Source organism: Coptis chinensis, chromosome 9, assembly GCF_015680905.1.
Source record: "Coptis chinensis isolate HL-2020 chromosome 9, ASM1568090v1, whole genome shotgun sequence".
Lineage (NCBI taxonomy): Eukaryota > Viridiplantae > Streptophyta > Magnoliopsida > Ranunculales > Ranunculaceae > Coptis > Coptis chinensis.
This window is the reverse complement of record NC_141464.1, coordinates 68,556,605-68,571,661: the sequence shown is the minus strand read 5'-3', so window position 1 is coordinate 68,571,661 and position 15,057 is coordinate 68,556,605. Positions and strand designations below refer to the sequence as shown.

General features: G+C 40.2%; 1 protein-coding gene across 1 annotated transcript; it reads left to right on the top strand.

Moving 5' to 3' along the window:
* Positions 1 to 9,399: 9,399 nt before the first annotated feature.
* LOC147477607 (uncharacterized) lies at positions 9,400 to 11,700 on the top strand. Its single transcript, XM_086586044.1, has 3 exons — positions 9,400 to 9,846; positions 9,940 to 10,638; positions 11,548 to 11,700. The coding sequence occupies exons 1-3, from the start codon at positions 9,400 to 9,402 to the stop codon at positions 11,698 to 11,700; spliced, it is 1,299 nt and encodes a 432-aa protein (XP_086442170.1).
* Positions 11,701 to 15,057: the final 3,357 nt, after the last annotated feature.

Here is a 15,057-nt window from a genome sequence, read left to right as displayed (position 1 = left end):
TAAAGGTCTTTTTGGATGCAAATGGTTCCTTTAGTACACTAGCCGTTATGCATGGCAGGAGTTCAACTCAACCGGGTAAGCGTGTAGGTTTTAAATAAAAATTGTGGTGTTTAGCTTTATATTAAAGCTTTACTAAAGTCATGTAAATGAATATATGCAGCTGATTGGTGGTTTTCATATGGGAAGGATGCACCTAATCTCAGGGAAGTAGCCATTCGAGTTTTATCTCAAACGTGTTCGTCATTTGGGTGTGAGCAAAACTGGAGCACATTTGGGATGATCCATTTGAAGAAAAGGAACACCATGAATGATGAAACTCTGCATGACTTTGTTTATGTGAATTGCAACTTGAGGTTGAAGATGAAACACTTGAAAAGAGTAAAGGAGCAAGATGACCCGATTGATCTACATCTTTACTTTCCTGAGTCTGAAGCCGAGGACCCTTTCTTCGAGTGGATTAGAAATCTCCCTCCACTACCCGACTTAGACAGCGAGGACGGGTTACCTGACCCCTTCATTGCACAGATGTTAGGAGAGGATATAAGGAACCACGGGCCCCTACCAAATCGACATCGCTTTGATTGGGAAGAAGAAGAACAACCACCTAATGACACCATTGGAGATTATCATGATTACACTGATGATGAAGTATTTCATTCCGATGGGGAACCAGATAATAATATCATTGGTGATTCAAGTGATGATAATGGTGGTGGTGGTGGTGGTGGTGGTGGGCAGAGCGGTGATATGGATGTTGGTGGGGAGGGCAATGATGATGATGAGGATGATGATGGTGGTGGTGATGGTGGTGGTGGCGGTGGTGGTGGTCTTGTTGAGGATGCATATCAATTATATCACCGATATGACATGAATGCAGATTTTGACCCTTTTGATGGTGATGGTGAGAGGCGCATGGAAGGAACTAGACGAGTTTCTCGGAGTCGCTAGAGAACTAGGAGAGCACAACTCGATGGAGCAAGTGATACTTCTTCTTATTATGGGAACTACTCGGGTGAAAGTAGTGCTGCCTCTTCCTATTATCACTATCCTTCTGGGCAAGAGAGCGAGCCATATCATTCCCCTTCTAGTCAAGAGATCGAGTCGTATCATTTCCAACCACATCAGGAGATGGCCCACCAGTATGTAGTGTTTGAGGTATTTATAAAGTTTATTTCCAAGTTTGTTTACAGTTCAAATCATTTATTTTTCTAATAGACCAATACTTGATTTTGATTTTTCTTAGGAGCCTTCGTCTACTAGTGAGTCGGGTTTTGTGAAGGTAGGAGAAATTTGGGCTCCGACTACTGTTGTTCAATACGATGGGTATTCCATCATTGGGTACCTACTTCAGATGGGCACCTACCTTACTATTCCGGCCCCACAAATGTGGCCCAATAAAAGCCCAATTCAATACAAGCCCATGCTTAGAGCCCATTTATAAAAAAGCCCACGCTCAGAGCCCATGCTCAAAGCTTATCTACAAAAAAGCCCATGCTCAAAGCCTACATACCTACACGTAAAATCAATATCAATTGCGCACATGTTTTGCGAGTCAAACAACTTCCACCAACTTCATTCCACGACAGTTCTCCCGCCAGTTCTCCAACTTCATCCCACGACAGTTCTCCAACTTCATCTCCCGCCAGTTCTCCAACTTCATCCCACGAGCTGAGAGTTGTCCTGCCAGTTCTCCAACTTCGTCCCACGAGCTGACAACTATCCCGCCAGTTCTCCAACTTCATCCCACGAAGCCGACGGTTGTCCCTTGATTCTCAACTTCATCCCACGAAGCCGGTTGTCCCGCCAGTTCTCCAACTTCATCCCACGAGCTGACAGTTGTCTCGCCAGCTCTCCAACTTCATCCCATGATTGGACAGTTCTCCCGCCAGTTCTCCAACTTCATCCCACGATTGGAATATTAGAGAATGAGGAAGTAACTATCACCAATCCTACCTATAAAATCCAACCTTTGTCATTTTTCCAGAACTACGCATCGAGACTTGATCCCAAGCAATACATTTGGGTACGTAGGCAACTTCAAAACCGAAGTCCAGTCTCATCTTTTCCCAACCACCATCTCCTTCACCATCTCCAAAAAAACATTACTTCCGACCCTCAATTGGTGTGTTTTGGCAAATCTTGCTGAAACATATTTGGCACCGTCTGTGGGGATACCCTCAACCACAAAACAAAAGTTACGTCAATGGCTTCTCGAAAAACAAACAACGGTGAAAGTATCTGTAACGCCCGTATTTAAAATACGTATTTATTTATTAATTAATTTATTTATTTATTTATTTAAAATTGGTTGGATTGAATTTGGGATAGGTGGGCCTGGTTTCTGGGCCCGAGTTTGTGTTGGGCTTGGGTTTCAAACCCGAGTATATATTCATATTGTTTTAGAGAATAGGGTTTTTAGATAAATAATATAATAAAAATGGAGGCAGAGATAAAAGTTGGATTGCTAGAGGGGTGGAGCGCGACGATTCGGACTACGAGGGATTTGTCGAGTTGTTAGTTAAGGTGAGTAGTTATATTTTTACTCTATTTCACAAAAGCTTTACTGTCAGAGTTTTAGTTCGCGCTTAGTTTTCTGCTTTTCCTATGTCGGGTTATTTTTCTCGTCGTCACGTGGAATTTTTGAACTGGTTAGATGTTAGTATAGTTATTTAGTTAAGCATTGAAATACTTAATAGAACTGTTGGAGCTCTGTAGAGGTCATTAATGGCGGCCAAGACTAGGACCAAGATATCGCCAGTACCATTTTTATGTAACTGGAAATGTGGTTTTTGTTGTGTTGTGGACGGATGATGGGTTGTTTGATGTCGGGGGGTTATGTGTTGGATGTTGGTTATTGGTGTTTGGGTGGTCGAGTGGAGGTCGACGGTGGTCGAACCGGTGGTTGGGCTATTTTTTTTGTTTAATTGGAGTGTGGGGCTTTTACCTAGATTAGTGTATAGTTGATTGTAGTGGGTGGGGCTGTCGAAGGAGGGTTGTCAAAGCTCCTAGAGAAGCCATTAATGGCGGCGAGAAGCTTCCAGATCCAGTTTTGGGTTGAAGATTTTAAATTCAAGAATGGAGTTTTAGCTTTCATTAAAGTGGTAGGGGTTGTCGCGGGGATCAAAACCGTGGGCTTGAAATGGGTGGTCGAGTGGAGGTCGACGGTGGTCGATCCGGTGGTGGAGGCTGTTGGAGGGAGAAGATGACTGTTGATCAGTTGGGCTTGGGCCTGGGTCGGTTTTTCTGGGCTTGGGCTTTGGACCAAAGCCTTGAGTATGGTTTTGTTTAGGCCCGAATCTATTTTAAGTTGTTGGGCCAGTTCTAGATTAAGTTCTATGGGCCAGTTTTAATTGGTTTAGTTTGGGCCCAGGTTTAGTTTAAGTTGTTTGGGCCAAAACTAATTAGTTTTCTTTGGGCTGGTTTCAGTTCAATTTTTAGGCCGAACCCATTTGTGTTTCGGGCCAGTTCAGTTGAAGTTTTTGGGCCTAAACACTAGTTAGTTATTGGGCTGGATTAATCCTTTGTTTCGGACCAGTTTAGTTTAAGTTGTGGACTAGTTTTAGTTTAAGTGTTGGGCCGGTTTCAGTTAAATTCTCCGGGTCGAACCCATTGGTGTTTTGAGCCAGTTTCTAATTTTGGTTTGTGGGCTGGTCATATAACTTAAAATATATCTAATTGGGTCTTTAAATGTTTAAACTTTTGGGGCCGGGTTTTAAAGTTTGGGCTTGGCCAGTTGGGTCCGAACCATTTTCTTAGTCATGAGCCCTTGAGCCATGCACTTTTGCCCTTAGCCATGAACCATGGCTATGACTCTGAACCTGTTGAACATGGAAATGACAGTTTGACTTCGAACATGATGTGTTGACTTTGACCACGACGTGTTGACTTTGACCGTTGACCGTTGACTTTGACCTTTGACCGTTGACTGTGGAATGTTGACTTTTTCCAGATTTTCACATATTTGAGAATATGGACAAATATAGTAATAAAATATTGTCAAACTTTGTATAACCTTGTTTGTCATTATCTAATTAAGATTTGACGTAATTAGTATGTAAAGCATATAAATATTGGCACGTAATTAGAGGGGAATTATGATAATAAGAATTTGATATATATGTTTTTATACGTATTAAACTACATACGGACTTAGATTCATGGACTTTAGTTTTGGGCTTTTTGACGGTTGATCAGTTTGACTTGACTTGTGATTTGGACTCGAATAATTATGCGTGATATTTGGACTTGAGTTGTTCCTTCTTTTAAAGTCGTTTCATTTTGATATTTGGTGGAATGGTCTTATATTTTGATTATTTATATACTACTTATATTGTGCACCAATGGAAATAATGCGTGCCTTTGATGGTGAATTGAGTTCACATAAATTTAGGGAATGAATACGTTACATGATTGATTGCTATTATGAGTTGCTACTGAAATGAATTGTAGTATGTAAGAAGGCTTGAGATATTCCATATGGGGTAGTGCAATATATGATTGGCACGTGAAATTATAAGTTTCGAGATTTGATATAGAGATACTTGGATATCGTGCAATGAATAGTATTGGCACGTGATAATGTGGATTGTATTATAACGAAACGCGTTGAGTTTGAAAGACAATTAAAGTATCTTGGCATGAGATAGAATAAGAATTATTATGAGTCATAAATGTATGATACTTGAATAAATTACGTAACGAAAATCCTAGAACCTAGCTACCACAACTCATGTGATTTGCCCTGTGTGGGCGTGTGTAATTTGATTGGCCCTTCTGGCGTTTCAATGAATCTGAATGGCCCTTCGGGCGTAAGTAATTTGATTAGCCCTTCTGGCATTTCAGTGAATCTGAATGGCCCTTCTGGCATAGCCGAATAGTGGCTTGATTATTCCGTTCGCAAAATAGAATGAGACACGCGATATTTTATGCCGAATAGTGGCAGTACTTACATAATGGCTTCCGTGTGAGGGTTACCTGGTGTGCGGCATCCCGCTCAGGGTAGTTATGCACGGAGTGGTTCATTATGTAAGGGGAGGCATGTGGATGTACATGTTTGGCGTTGGGAAGCGATTGTGGTAGCCAGGGAAACTAGATAAGACATAGCTACGACGTGATTTTAGGGACACGCAAAGAAAGCTTTAATTAATATAATTATGGTAATATGTTGGTTAATGATGTATCTTTAGATAGATGATTGCATATGGTTTTGCAGAAGGGTGGGTCAAACTAATTACTTGGGTAGAAACGACTCACCCTGTAATTGAGCATGAAATGCGGTACGTATATAATATGCTTGGTTGATTATTTGTTTAGTTAGAACCTAAGGCACCTCGATTGAGGAACTACATGCCTTATTTATTATGCATATAGTTGTTGTGTGGTTAGTGGAAAGTTAAGGCGCCTCAGTGGAGGAACTACCGGCCTTAATTATTGTACTTAAGGATGTTGTTTTAGTCGTTGAAAGATAAGGCGCCTCGGTAGAGGAACTAACTGCCTTATGGATTGTGTATGTATATGTAAAAGTATATGTTGTATTTTAGAGCTACTCACACCAACATTTTTATAATGCTGACCCGATTTGCATGTTTGCTTATCGAGTGTGTTCATTAAATGAACATAGTTGATAAGTCTTAACAGGTTTAGTGTGGAAGAAGATTGGTTGCTGCTTGTGGTTTGCTTTAGCGTTGCATCTTAGGATATGTTTTGTTTTCCTTTGAGGTGATATAGATTTTCAGTTGAGATAAGGTTATTTGCATTTTCATTTGTAAATTTTTGTAATGAAGATGACTTTTGTTTAAGTTTAAAATTTTTATTGGTTTTTTTAATTATCCGCATACTTAAACTGTTTATTGGTTTTTGGGAGTTGAGAGTGCGTCACACCTCGGAGATCGAAGAGTCGCGAACAAATAATGTTTTTTTTCGAATTCTGTCGAAATTCGGGGTATGACAGTATCCCTTTTACCGTACAAGTTTAGCATTCACTTTCTGCTGGGAATTCACTTTCCAAGTCCGATGGTCCTTTGCCATCTGCGACTGAGAGAGTGGGTATTCATATATCCGATCCATCAACTCAGGTAGACCGTTGTCTTTGACAATTGGAGAGCAAGAATAACAATCTGAAGAAACAACTGCGTCAACTTCTCGAAGATGAATCAGGATCCACGGCAAAAAGTGTTTAGGATCGTTTGAACACAGAAGCATCTCTGTCAAAGACTCCGAGTACAAACTCCCGCACCAAGAGAAATCAGGCGAGTTAAACTTTTAAAGGCTTCACAAACAAAATGTGCAACGCCGAAAGCCTACACTTTCCAGTGTAATCGTAAGCGAATCCACAAACTCCTCTGCCGACCTTGATGCCGACCACTCTGTGAGGGATCACCAACTCACAAAAGATCTCATGACGAAAACCGGTTTTGCCGATTCGAACCGTACCAAGGGAGATCGGCAAAATATCTATATAGGTCGGCAAGATAGACTACCCAACCAACGAAAAACCAATGAAGTTCCTACCACAAGCTCTAGAAGGGGTAGGCAAGCCACTGCAAGTCCTCGTCGCAACAGCAGTATGCGCCGATCTCAACAGCAGCACTATTCACCAAGCAGTTCCAGTTCACAACCTAGTCGCTCAAGTTGTAGTCCCAATCCAAGAGCTCATTGTCGACCAAAGTATGTTGACAATGGTAGCCATGGAGATGGAAACTCACTTGCATCAGGTCAAGAAAATGGTTGTGACAGTCCAGCACTTCGTCCGTATTCTCTCGATCTTCACCAAAGGAGACGAAGGAACCGAACTCCTTTACTGGCTCGGTCACCTTCACCTGCATGGACGGGTCGACGAGAACTCACTCCACCTCCTCCGAAGAAATCTTGGCCAAAACGTCCACAGTTCGGTCGTGACCATCATCAAGAGAATGTTCCATTTTCTGAACGACGTCTCCACGAAATGATACTGAAGGCTATTAATGATAAGGAGTCACGAGAAAACAAAATACGAAATCTCGCTATAAAGAGTGGTATCAATTCTCCCTTCTCTCTCCGAATCTAAACAACCGTTCATCACAAGGACTTCAAGCAGCTAGAATTTGAAAAGTATGATGAGATTGATGGAGATCCTTTGATGCATCTTGTTAATTACAGAAACAAGATGATCTTATGGACTTTCGACGATGCTCTTCTTTGCAAGTTATTCCCATCCACACTCATTGGAATTGAGTCGATAAGATGGTTTAACATGCTTCCAGAAAGATCCATCCATAATTTTACTAATCTTGTATATACGTTTGCCGAGCATTTTCGTCACAATTGGAAAGAACAAAAAAATATTGATTCTCTATTCAGTATAAAACAACAAAAGGACGAAAAGCTCAGTAAGTTTGTTGTGAGATTTCGGAAAGCGGCTGTTGAAATTCCCGATGCATCTGATATTCTTGTCATTTATGCTTTCAAGGAAGGCATTAATTATGACAGGGACGGCATTTACAACTCTATAGTAAAAGACGTCCCAACAACTCGTTATGAACTTTTTGCTCGAACTCAATAGTTCATTTAAGTTGAAGATGATGCATCAGCACGAGTTCACAGAGATAGAGATCGAATAAGCAAGCCACAGGAACAGAGTCAAAAACCGAAGTTTCAACAAACAACCGATCAAAAGTCCAAGAGTGATGGTAGGCCACAACAATGGAACGGCAAAGAACAAAAGAAACTTCCCGAGTTAAAGCTTACCACCCTCAACGAGAAGTATGCTGTTATCTATGAGAAGATTAAGGGAAAGAATATCTTATCTCCACCTTTTCCTCTCTCAAAAGATACCAAGGTTACACGTGACAAATCACTGTGGTGCAAATTCCACGATGATTTTGGTCATGAAACTGAACAATGCAAATCTCTAAGGGGTAGAATTCAAGGTTTGATCGAGAAAGGTATGCTTCAGGATTACGTGCTGGGTAAAATGAAACAAGCTTTAGTCGTGACCGCACACAATGTAATCAAAGTTGGTCATGCCAGAGTTGATTCAATGTCTAACACCCAGCGCAAGAATTTCAATCACTCCAAGATCACTGATCTCAGCCACAACTATGTTTATAGTGGATACGATTTTCTCCACGGCATGGGTACTGAGACTTATGAGGAAGGACCTCTCTGTTGGACTGACAATGATCTAATAGGAGTGCACCATCCTCATTATGATGCTGTTGTAATACAAGCTTTTGTTGGAATTCATCGTGTGCAGAAAATCATGATCGATACAGGTAGTTCGGCAATTGTGATCTACAAGCGTTGTTACAATGGACTCAATCTCCCTGAGAAAATGATAGTTCCCGATCCAAATCATATCATTGGCTTTGATGGAACAGCAGCAAAATCAATTGGTAGATGCTCTCTTCCAGTGACATTAATGAACAAGGAAGTTACAATTGATTTTCTTCTCATGGATTGTAACTCCTCCTACAATGTCATTCTGGGAAGAGATTGGATCCACTCAATGGGAGCTGTCGTTTCTACTTTCCATCAGGCTATCAAGTTCTGGTGTGATGGTATGGTAGGCAAAGTTAGAAGTGATCAAATAGCAGCTTTGAAGTGCCATGAGTCTGTACTCGAAGATTATAAAGATTCGGAAGTCAAGGGCAACTCCATCCTAAATGTTGATGGGGGAAAATAGCAATTACAGAATTCCATTGGTCGGGTAAACGCTATGGAGCAGCGTTTAGGTGGCCCCCCGACCATCGACAGGCTCCTCGAAGTACAGATCGGCAACAAGGAAAAAGAAACCACTTTTATTTATGCGGAAATTTCCAAGAAGGAATAGGATGAACTCATTGAGCTTTTGAAGAAAAATTGCACAGTGTTTGCGTGGACGGTCGAACAAATGCCTAGGATTGATCCTTCACTTGCATGTTACAGGCTGGATATCGACAAAACACAAAAGCCAGTGCGTCAGAAGCCTCGTCGAATGGCTCCCGATCAAAAGCTCAAAGTGAAAGAAGAGATCGACAAACTTCTAAGTGTTAATTTTATTAGGCCTGTACTATATCCGAAATGGATATCCAATGTAGTAGCAGTCCCTAAGAAAAATGGGAAACTTAGAATCTGTGTTGATTTTACTGATATCAATAAAAAAATGTCCTGTTCACCCGTATCCCTTGCCTCGTATTTCTGAAATGGTTGATGCCACTTCAGGGTTTAAACGAATTTCTTTTATGGATGCCTCAATGGGATTTTATCAAATTGCATTAGCTGAAGATGAACAAACTTACAACTTTCATAATAGACCAAGGCTTATTTTGCTATAAGGTAATGCCTTTCGGTCTAAAAAATGCACCGGCAACATATTAGAAATTAATAAATACATCATTTTCAGACTTCTTAGGCAAGTTTATGGAAGCTTATATTGACGATATGGTCATCAAGTCGCATGAAGAGTCTTCTCACCTTCATCACTTGCAAAAATTCTTTGATCGGCTTGTGCATATTCGAATGCGTCTAAATCCAACAAAATGCGCATTTGGGTTAGCATTGGGTAAATTTCTTGGATATCTTATGACCAAACGAGGCATTGAAGCTAATCCTGATCAAATCCGTGCAATTACCGAAATGCCCTCGCCAAAAACAAAGAAGCAGATCCAGCAACTTACGGGTAGGATAGCAGCTTTGGGTAGATTTATCTCAAAATATTCAGATCGGCTCCACCCCTTTTTTCAAGCCATTAAGGGATCCCCACAATGGACAGATGAGTGTGACGAAGCTTTTCAGAAAATGAAAGAATACCTAGTACAGCCGCCAATTCTTGCTAGTCCGACCACCGGACAAACAATTGACATTTACTTGGCAGCATCAGAAATAGCTGTGAGTGCCGTCTTATTCATTGATGATGAAAATGAACAACCAATTTTCTTCATAAGTAAGACCCTTACAGCTCTAGAAGCAAGGTATTCACAGATTGAGAAAATAGCTTTCTCACTTGTCCATAGTGCACGAAGATTGAAGCCTTATTTCCAAGGGCGTATCATCAATGTCTACACTGAATACCCCTTGAGAAAAGTACTTCGAAATGATGATTCGAGCAGATTGGTAGAATGGGAAACATATTCGAGTGCCTACAAGATTATCTACAAAGCCCGATCATCTGAGAAAGGCCACACAATGGCATCACTTATGGCCGATTTTCTTGTCGATGACATACCGACCATGGAAGAGCAGTTTGAGGAACCTCCTCCTAATCCACAACAAGGATCGGCTGATCCATCCACAAGTGCCGACCCTTCTTTATGGATTCTACACACGGACGGTTCCAAGAACAAATTAGGTTCAGGTCTTGGTTGTGTTTTGATCCGACCTGATGGCGAGAAAATTGAAAAATCTGTTCGCCTTGGATTTTGCACATCAAACAATGAAGCTGAATATGAAGCGGTTCTTTATGCAATGCGAACAACACTTGACCTGGGGGCGACAAAGATCGAGTTATTCACTGACTTAAAGCTTGTTGCAAATCAATTTGGCAGATCATTTGTTGCTCGAAATGATAGGATGGCTGCATATGTCCGAAAAATACATGAGCTATCCATTCCAGTTCACCAACATTCTCGCAATGATAATCGTCACGCCGATGCCTTAGCCTATCTCTCTGCCGCAGTTGATGTTAACAATCAAAGAAAAATCTATATTGATTTCCAACCTTTTCCAAGCATAACTGTTATAGAAGAAAATATTCAAAACTTATATATTGCTCATCTATGCTATTTCCAAACGACATCTCGACATTTCGAATTCGAGCAAGTAAATGCCGTAACAACAAGGAAAAGAAAGAGAGAAGAGCTAGCTCAATCGGCCGGCACAAGTTCAGAATCTCACTCAGAGGAAGCAGCTCAAGAAGATTTAGCCGACCATCAAGATTTGGCCGATCATCATTTTGAGAGTGATTCTCCACTCACACAGGATGCCGACCAAAGCAATGTTGATATGGAAGATGAGTCACATGAAGCAAATAATTTTCCAGAAGTACCACATTTGGATCTCCAATCTATCGACGGTGATTCTTCACCAGATGATTGGAGACCTACTTATTTAGAATTTCTGCAACATGGAACTCTACCTGAAGATTCCTCACTTTCTTACAAAATTAAGAGAGATGCCTGGAAATTTGTCATAATTCCAAATACTAAAGGCAACCTCCTACTTTATAGGAAAGCAAACAACTTCAGTCCTCTTCTCAGATGTCTTTCCAAAGATCAAGGTCATCTAATTCTTGAAGAAATACACTCCGGACTTTGTGGAAACCATTCTGGGGGACATAGTCTTGCACATAAAGCCATGACTCAAGGATACTGGTGGCCTAGCATGCAAAGACACTCAGTGGAATTTGCCCAAAAATGCATACCATGTCAAAAACATACAAATATGGGCAAACTCCCAGCAACGGAACTCCACCCAATTCTAAGCCCTTGGCCTTTTGCGAAATGGGGCTTGGATATTATGGGACCCTACCAAAGGCTCACGGAAGTGTGCGATTTTTATTGGTTGCGACTGATTATTTCACTAAATGGGTAGAAGCTCAACCGCTTGTCAACATCTCAGCAACAGATGTACGGCGTTTCTTATGGAAAGACATCGTTTGTCGCTTTGGAATTCCATCTAACATCATCTTTGACAACAGTAAACAATTTGATGCGGAAGAAATTCACAAATTTTGTACCTTACTAAAAATTCAGCATAATTTTTCCGCTCCATATTATCCACAAGCAAATGGACAAGCAAAAGCAACCAATAAGACGATTCTCTCGACTTTGAAGAAGAAGCTTAATGAAGCAAAAGGAAATTGGGTTAAAGAGTTGCCAGCAGTGCTTTGGGCTTATCGCACCACTCCAAAGCATTCTACCAATCTTTCCCCTTTCAACCTAGCTTATGTCATGGATGCTGTCCTCCCGACAGAATTAATTGCACCAACTACAAGGACAGAAGCAGTACAAACTAGAAACAATGATGCTGCTCTAACTTTGGTGGCAGACTCAATCGATAAAACTCGAGAAGAAGCTTTACAATGTCTAATAAAATATCAGGCAAACATGAAATGCAAATATGATAGAAAGCTTCGCCTCAAGAGTTTTGAACCAAAAGATTGGGTACTTAGCTGAAAATAGAAGCTCATTTGAATCTAGGAAGCTGTCAGAGAATTGGGAAGGACCGTTCATCATTGATAGGCTAGCATCTAAAGGGTCTTATTTCCTTCGTAGAATCACTGGAGAAAAATTTGTCAAGCCATGGAATGCTTTTCATTTGAAAAAGTTTTATCGTTGAATGTTTTGTTCTTCATTTATTGTAATCATTTCATAATTCAATAAAATTCGATCCATCTTTCGTTTTAACTAGGAATCAAATACCCCAAATTTCATTACGTTATCATTACACTTACACTGTGGGGGTGACGACACTCCAAATTTAATTACGTTATCATTACACAATGGGGGCGGCGACACCCCAAATTTTATTATGTTATCATTACACTATGGGGGCGGCAACACCCCAGATTTCATTACGTTATCATTACACTATGGGGGCAGCGACACTCCAAATTTAATTACGTTAGCATTACACTATGGGGGCGGCAACACCCTAAATTTCATTACGTTATCATTATACTATGTGGGTGGCGACACCCCAGATTTCATTACATTAACATTACACTTTGGGGGCGGCGACACGCCAAATTTCATTACGTTATCATTACACTATGGGGGAGGCAACACCCCAGATTTCATTACGTTATCATTACACTATGGGGGCGGCGACACCCCAAATTTAATTACGTTATCATTACACTATAGGAGCGGCGACACCCCAGATTTAATTACGTTATAATTACACTATGGGGGCGGCGACACCCCAAATTTCATTACGTTATCATTATACTATGGGGGCGGCGACACCCCAAATTTCATTACGTTAACATTACACTTTGGGGGCGGCGACACCCCAGATTTCATTACGTTATCATTACACTATAGGGGCAGCAACACCCCAGATTTCATTACGTTATCATTATATTATGGGGGCGGCGACACCCCAAATTTCATTATGTTATCATTACATTTTGGGGGCGGCGACACCCAAAATTTTATTACGTTATTATTATATTATGGGGGCGGCGACACCCCAATTACGTTATCCTTAATACTTATATCTATTTTGCCGACCTACCTCAAGGCCAGATTACCTAACTCTTATATATTTTGACCGACCTATTCTGATTACCAATCTAATAAAAAATAGATAAAAACCAAATATCATGAATACAGTGGAAAAAATAAACATAATCGAGAAAGAAAAAACCGTAACCTAGCCTCACATCATCCTAACAATAAAAAACAAAAACTTCACTCAAGAAGTTGCGATATAATGCTATCCTCCACTGGAACTGGAACACCTTTTAGATCTGACGGTGATACATCTTCCAACTTCCTATAACACATAGTATAATCGGCCGATTCTGCAATTTTTCCCGTTTCTCAGAATCTCTCGATTTCCAAAGTCCAACACTTGCCGATGCTTCACGCAACAACGCCCCAGATTTTTTAGTTTCAACTGCATGATTCTCAATCATATCATCCTTCTCTTCACACCCAACCCTTAAATTTTCCACCCTCTCATGATATTCATCTAACTCCTTCAAAAATGCATTCTCTTCCAATAGTACCTTGTAGTCTCCTCTAATCCCCTCAGCCTCGCAAACTCGTTTTGCCAATTCCAATTTCTCACATTTGAAAATCTCAACTTCATCACTCAAAACCTTCTGCTCCTTGAGAACAACAATTTCTTGATTCTGTTTCGACAATTCAGCTTTCATGATATTCATTTTCATCTCATAGTCATATAAAACTACTTCATTTCTCATAAGTACTCCTCTCATACGTTCATTCACCTGAAAAATGAGCTCTCTCTCTTTCCAAATATTTCTCAATCTCGAATATTCACTGGTTTTAATCTTATAATTTTCTTTTGCTTCTAAGATTTCTTTAGCACAATCCCCAATCTTCGACACCTAAGAGAACAAAAATAATGTGTTGATAAAAATAAATAAATAAATAAAACACACGCACACACATGCACAAAATTACCTCTGCAAGCTTTGAATTCAACATATTAACGGTTTTTCCAAAATCTACACTTCCTTGATAATCCAAACACAATAACTCTGGATCTGAAATATTAGACAAAATAATTTAAAATAATAATATATAATAATAAGTCAATACTATTAAAATAACTATTCAACATCTAACCTTCAATTGCCAAGGCTTGCACGTCTGGAGTGATGAGCACAGGTGTTGTAGAACTGTCGTTCATCCCTGGCTGCATTGAAGAAGGTACAGTTGAGCCAACAATGATGTTAGTACTAACCACAGTAGACACTTCTGTTGACACGCCTGCATCGGTGTCAATAGAAGTCGGCAATCCAGCACTAGTGCCAACAACAGTTGATACTAAACTCGACACACCAGCAATGGTGCCATCGGCAGAAGTTGCTACACCAGTATTGGTGCCAACAACAGGTGTTGGAACTCCAAAACTACTTCCACCAAAAGGAGTTGGCACTCCAAAATTGATCTTGACAACAGAAGTTGAACCCATTGTATCTCCACCATCGAAAACTTTTTCAATCTACATTACCAAGAGAACCATTAAACAATCAATAACGAATATTATTCTAAATCGCAGAAACAAGATCAACACTAACATCAAGTCCAAATATACTGTTAGTCATCGCTTCCCCACCGATATTATCATCATCATCATCAATATCAAGCACATCAGTAGTTTTTTGTGCAGGAAGACAAAAAACCTATCATAATGAAACATCATTTCAAAACATATTATAGGCATTACATATATGATATTTTAAAAGAAATATTATATACGTACCATTTCTCGACTCTCAATCCCTTCCTCAATTTTACTTAAGTTATCCCCAGTTTTCTTTTCCTTCTTTTTTGGACGTACGTTTCTTTTCTTCTTTCTAATATTTTCTTGTCCACTATCCTTAGAGTCATCTCCTTCTACTTC

What these genes read in the sequence shown, in the direction of transcription:
- LOC147477607 (XM_086586044.1), top strand. Translation starts at nt 9,400, where the DNA reads ATGGTCATCAAGTCGCATGAAGAGTCTTCTCACCTTCATCACTTGCAA. An exon ending in TGGCAGCATCAGAAATAGCT is followed by an intron (nt 9,847 to 9,939) that starts GTGAGTGCCGTC and finishes AGGTATTCACAG; the next exon opens with ATTGAGAAAATAGCTTTCTC. An exon ending in ATCTCTCTGCCGCAGTTGAT is followed by an intron (nt 10,639 to 11,547) that starts GTTAACAATCAA and finishes CTAAATGGGTAG; the next exon opens with AAGCTCAACCGCTTGTCAAC.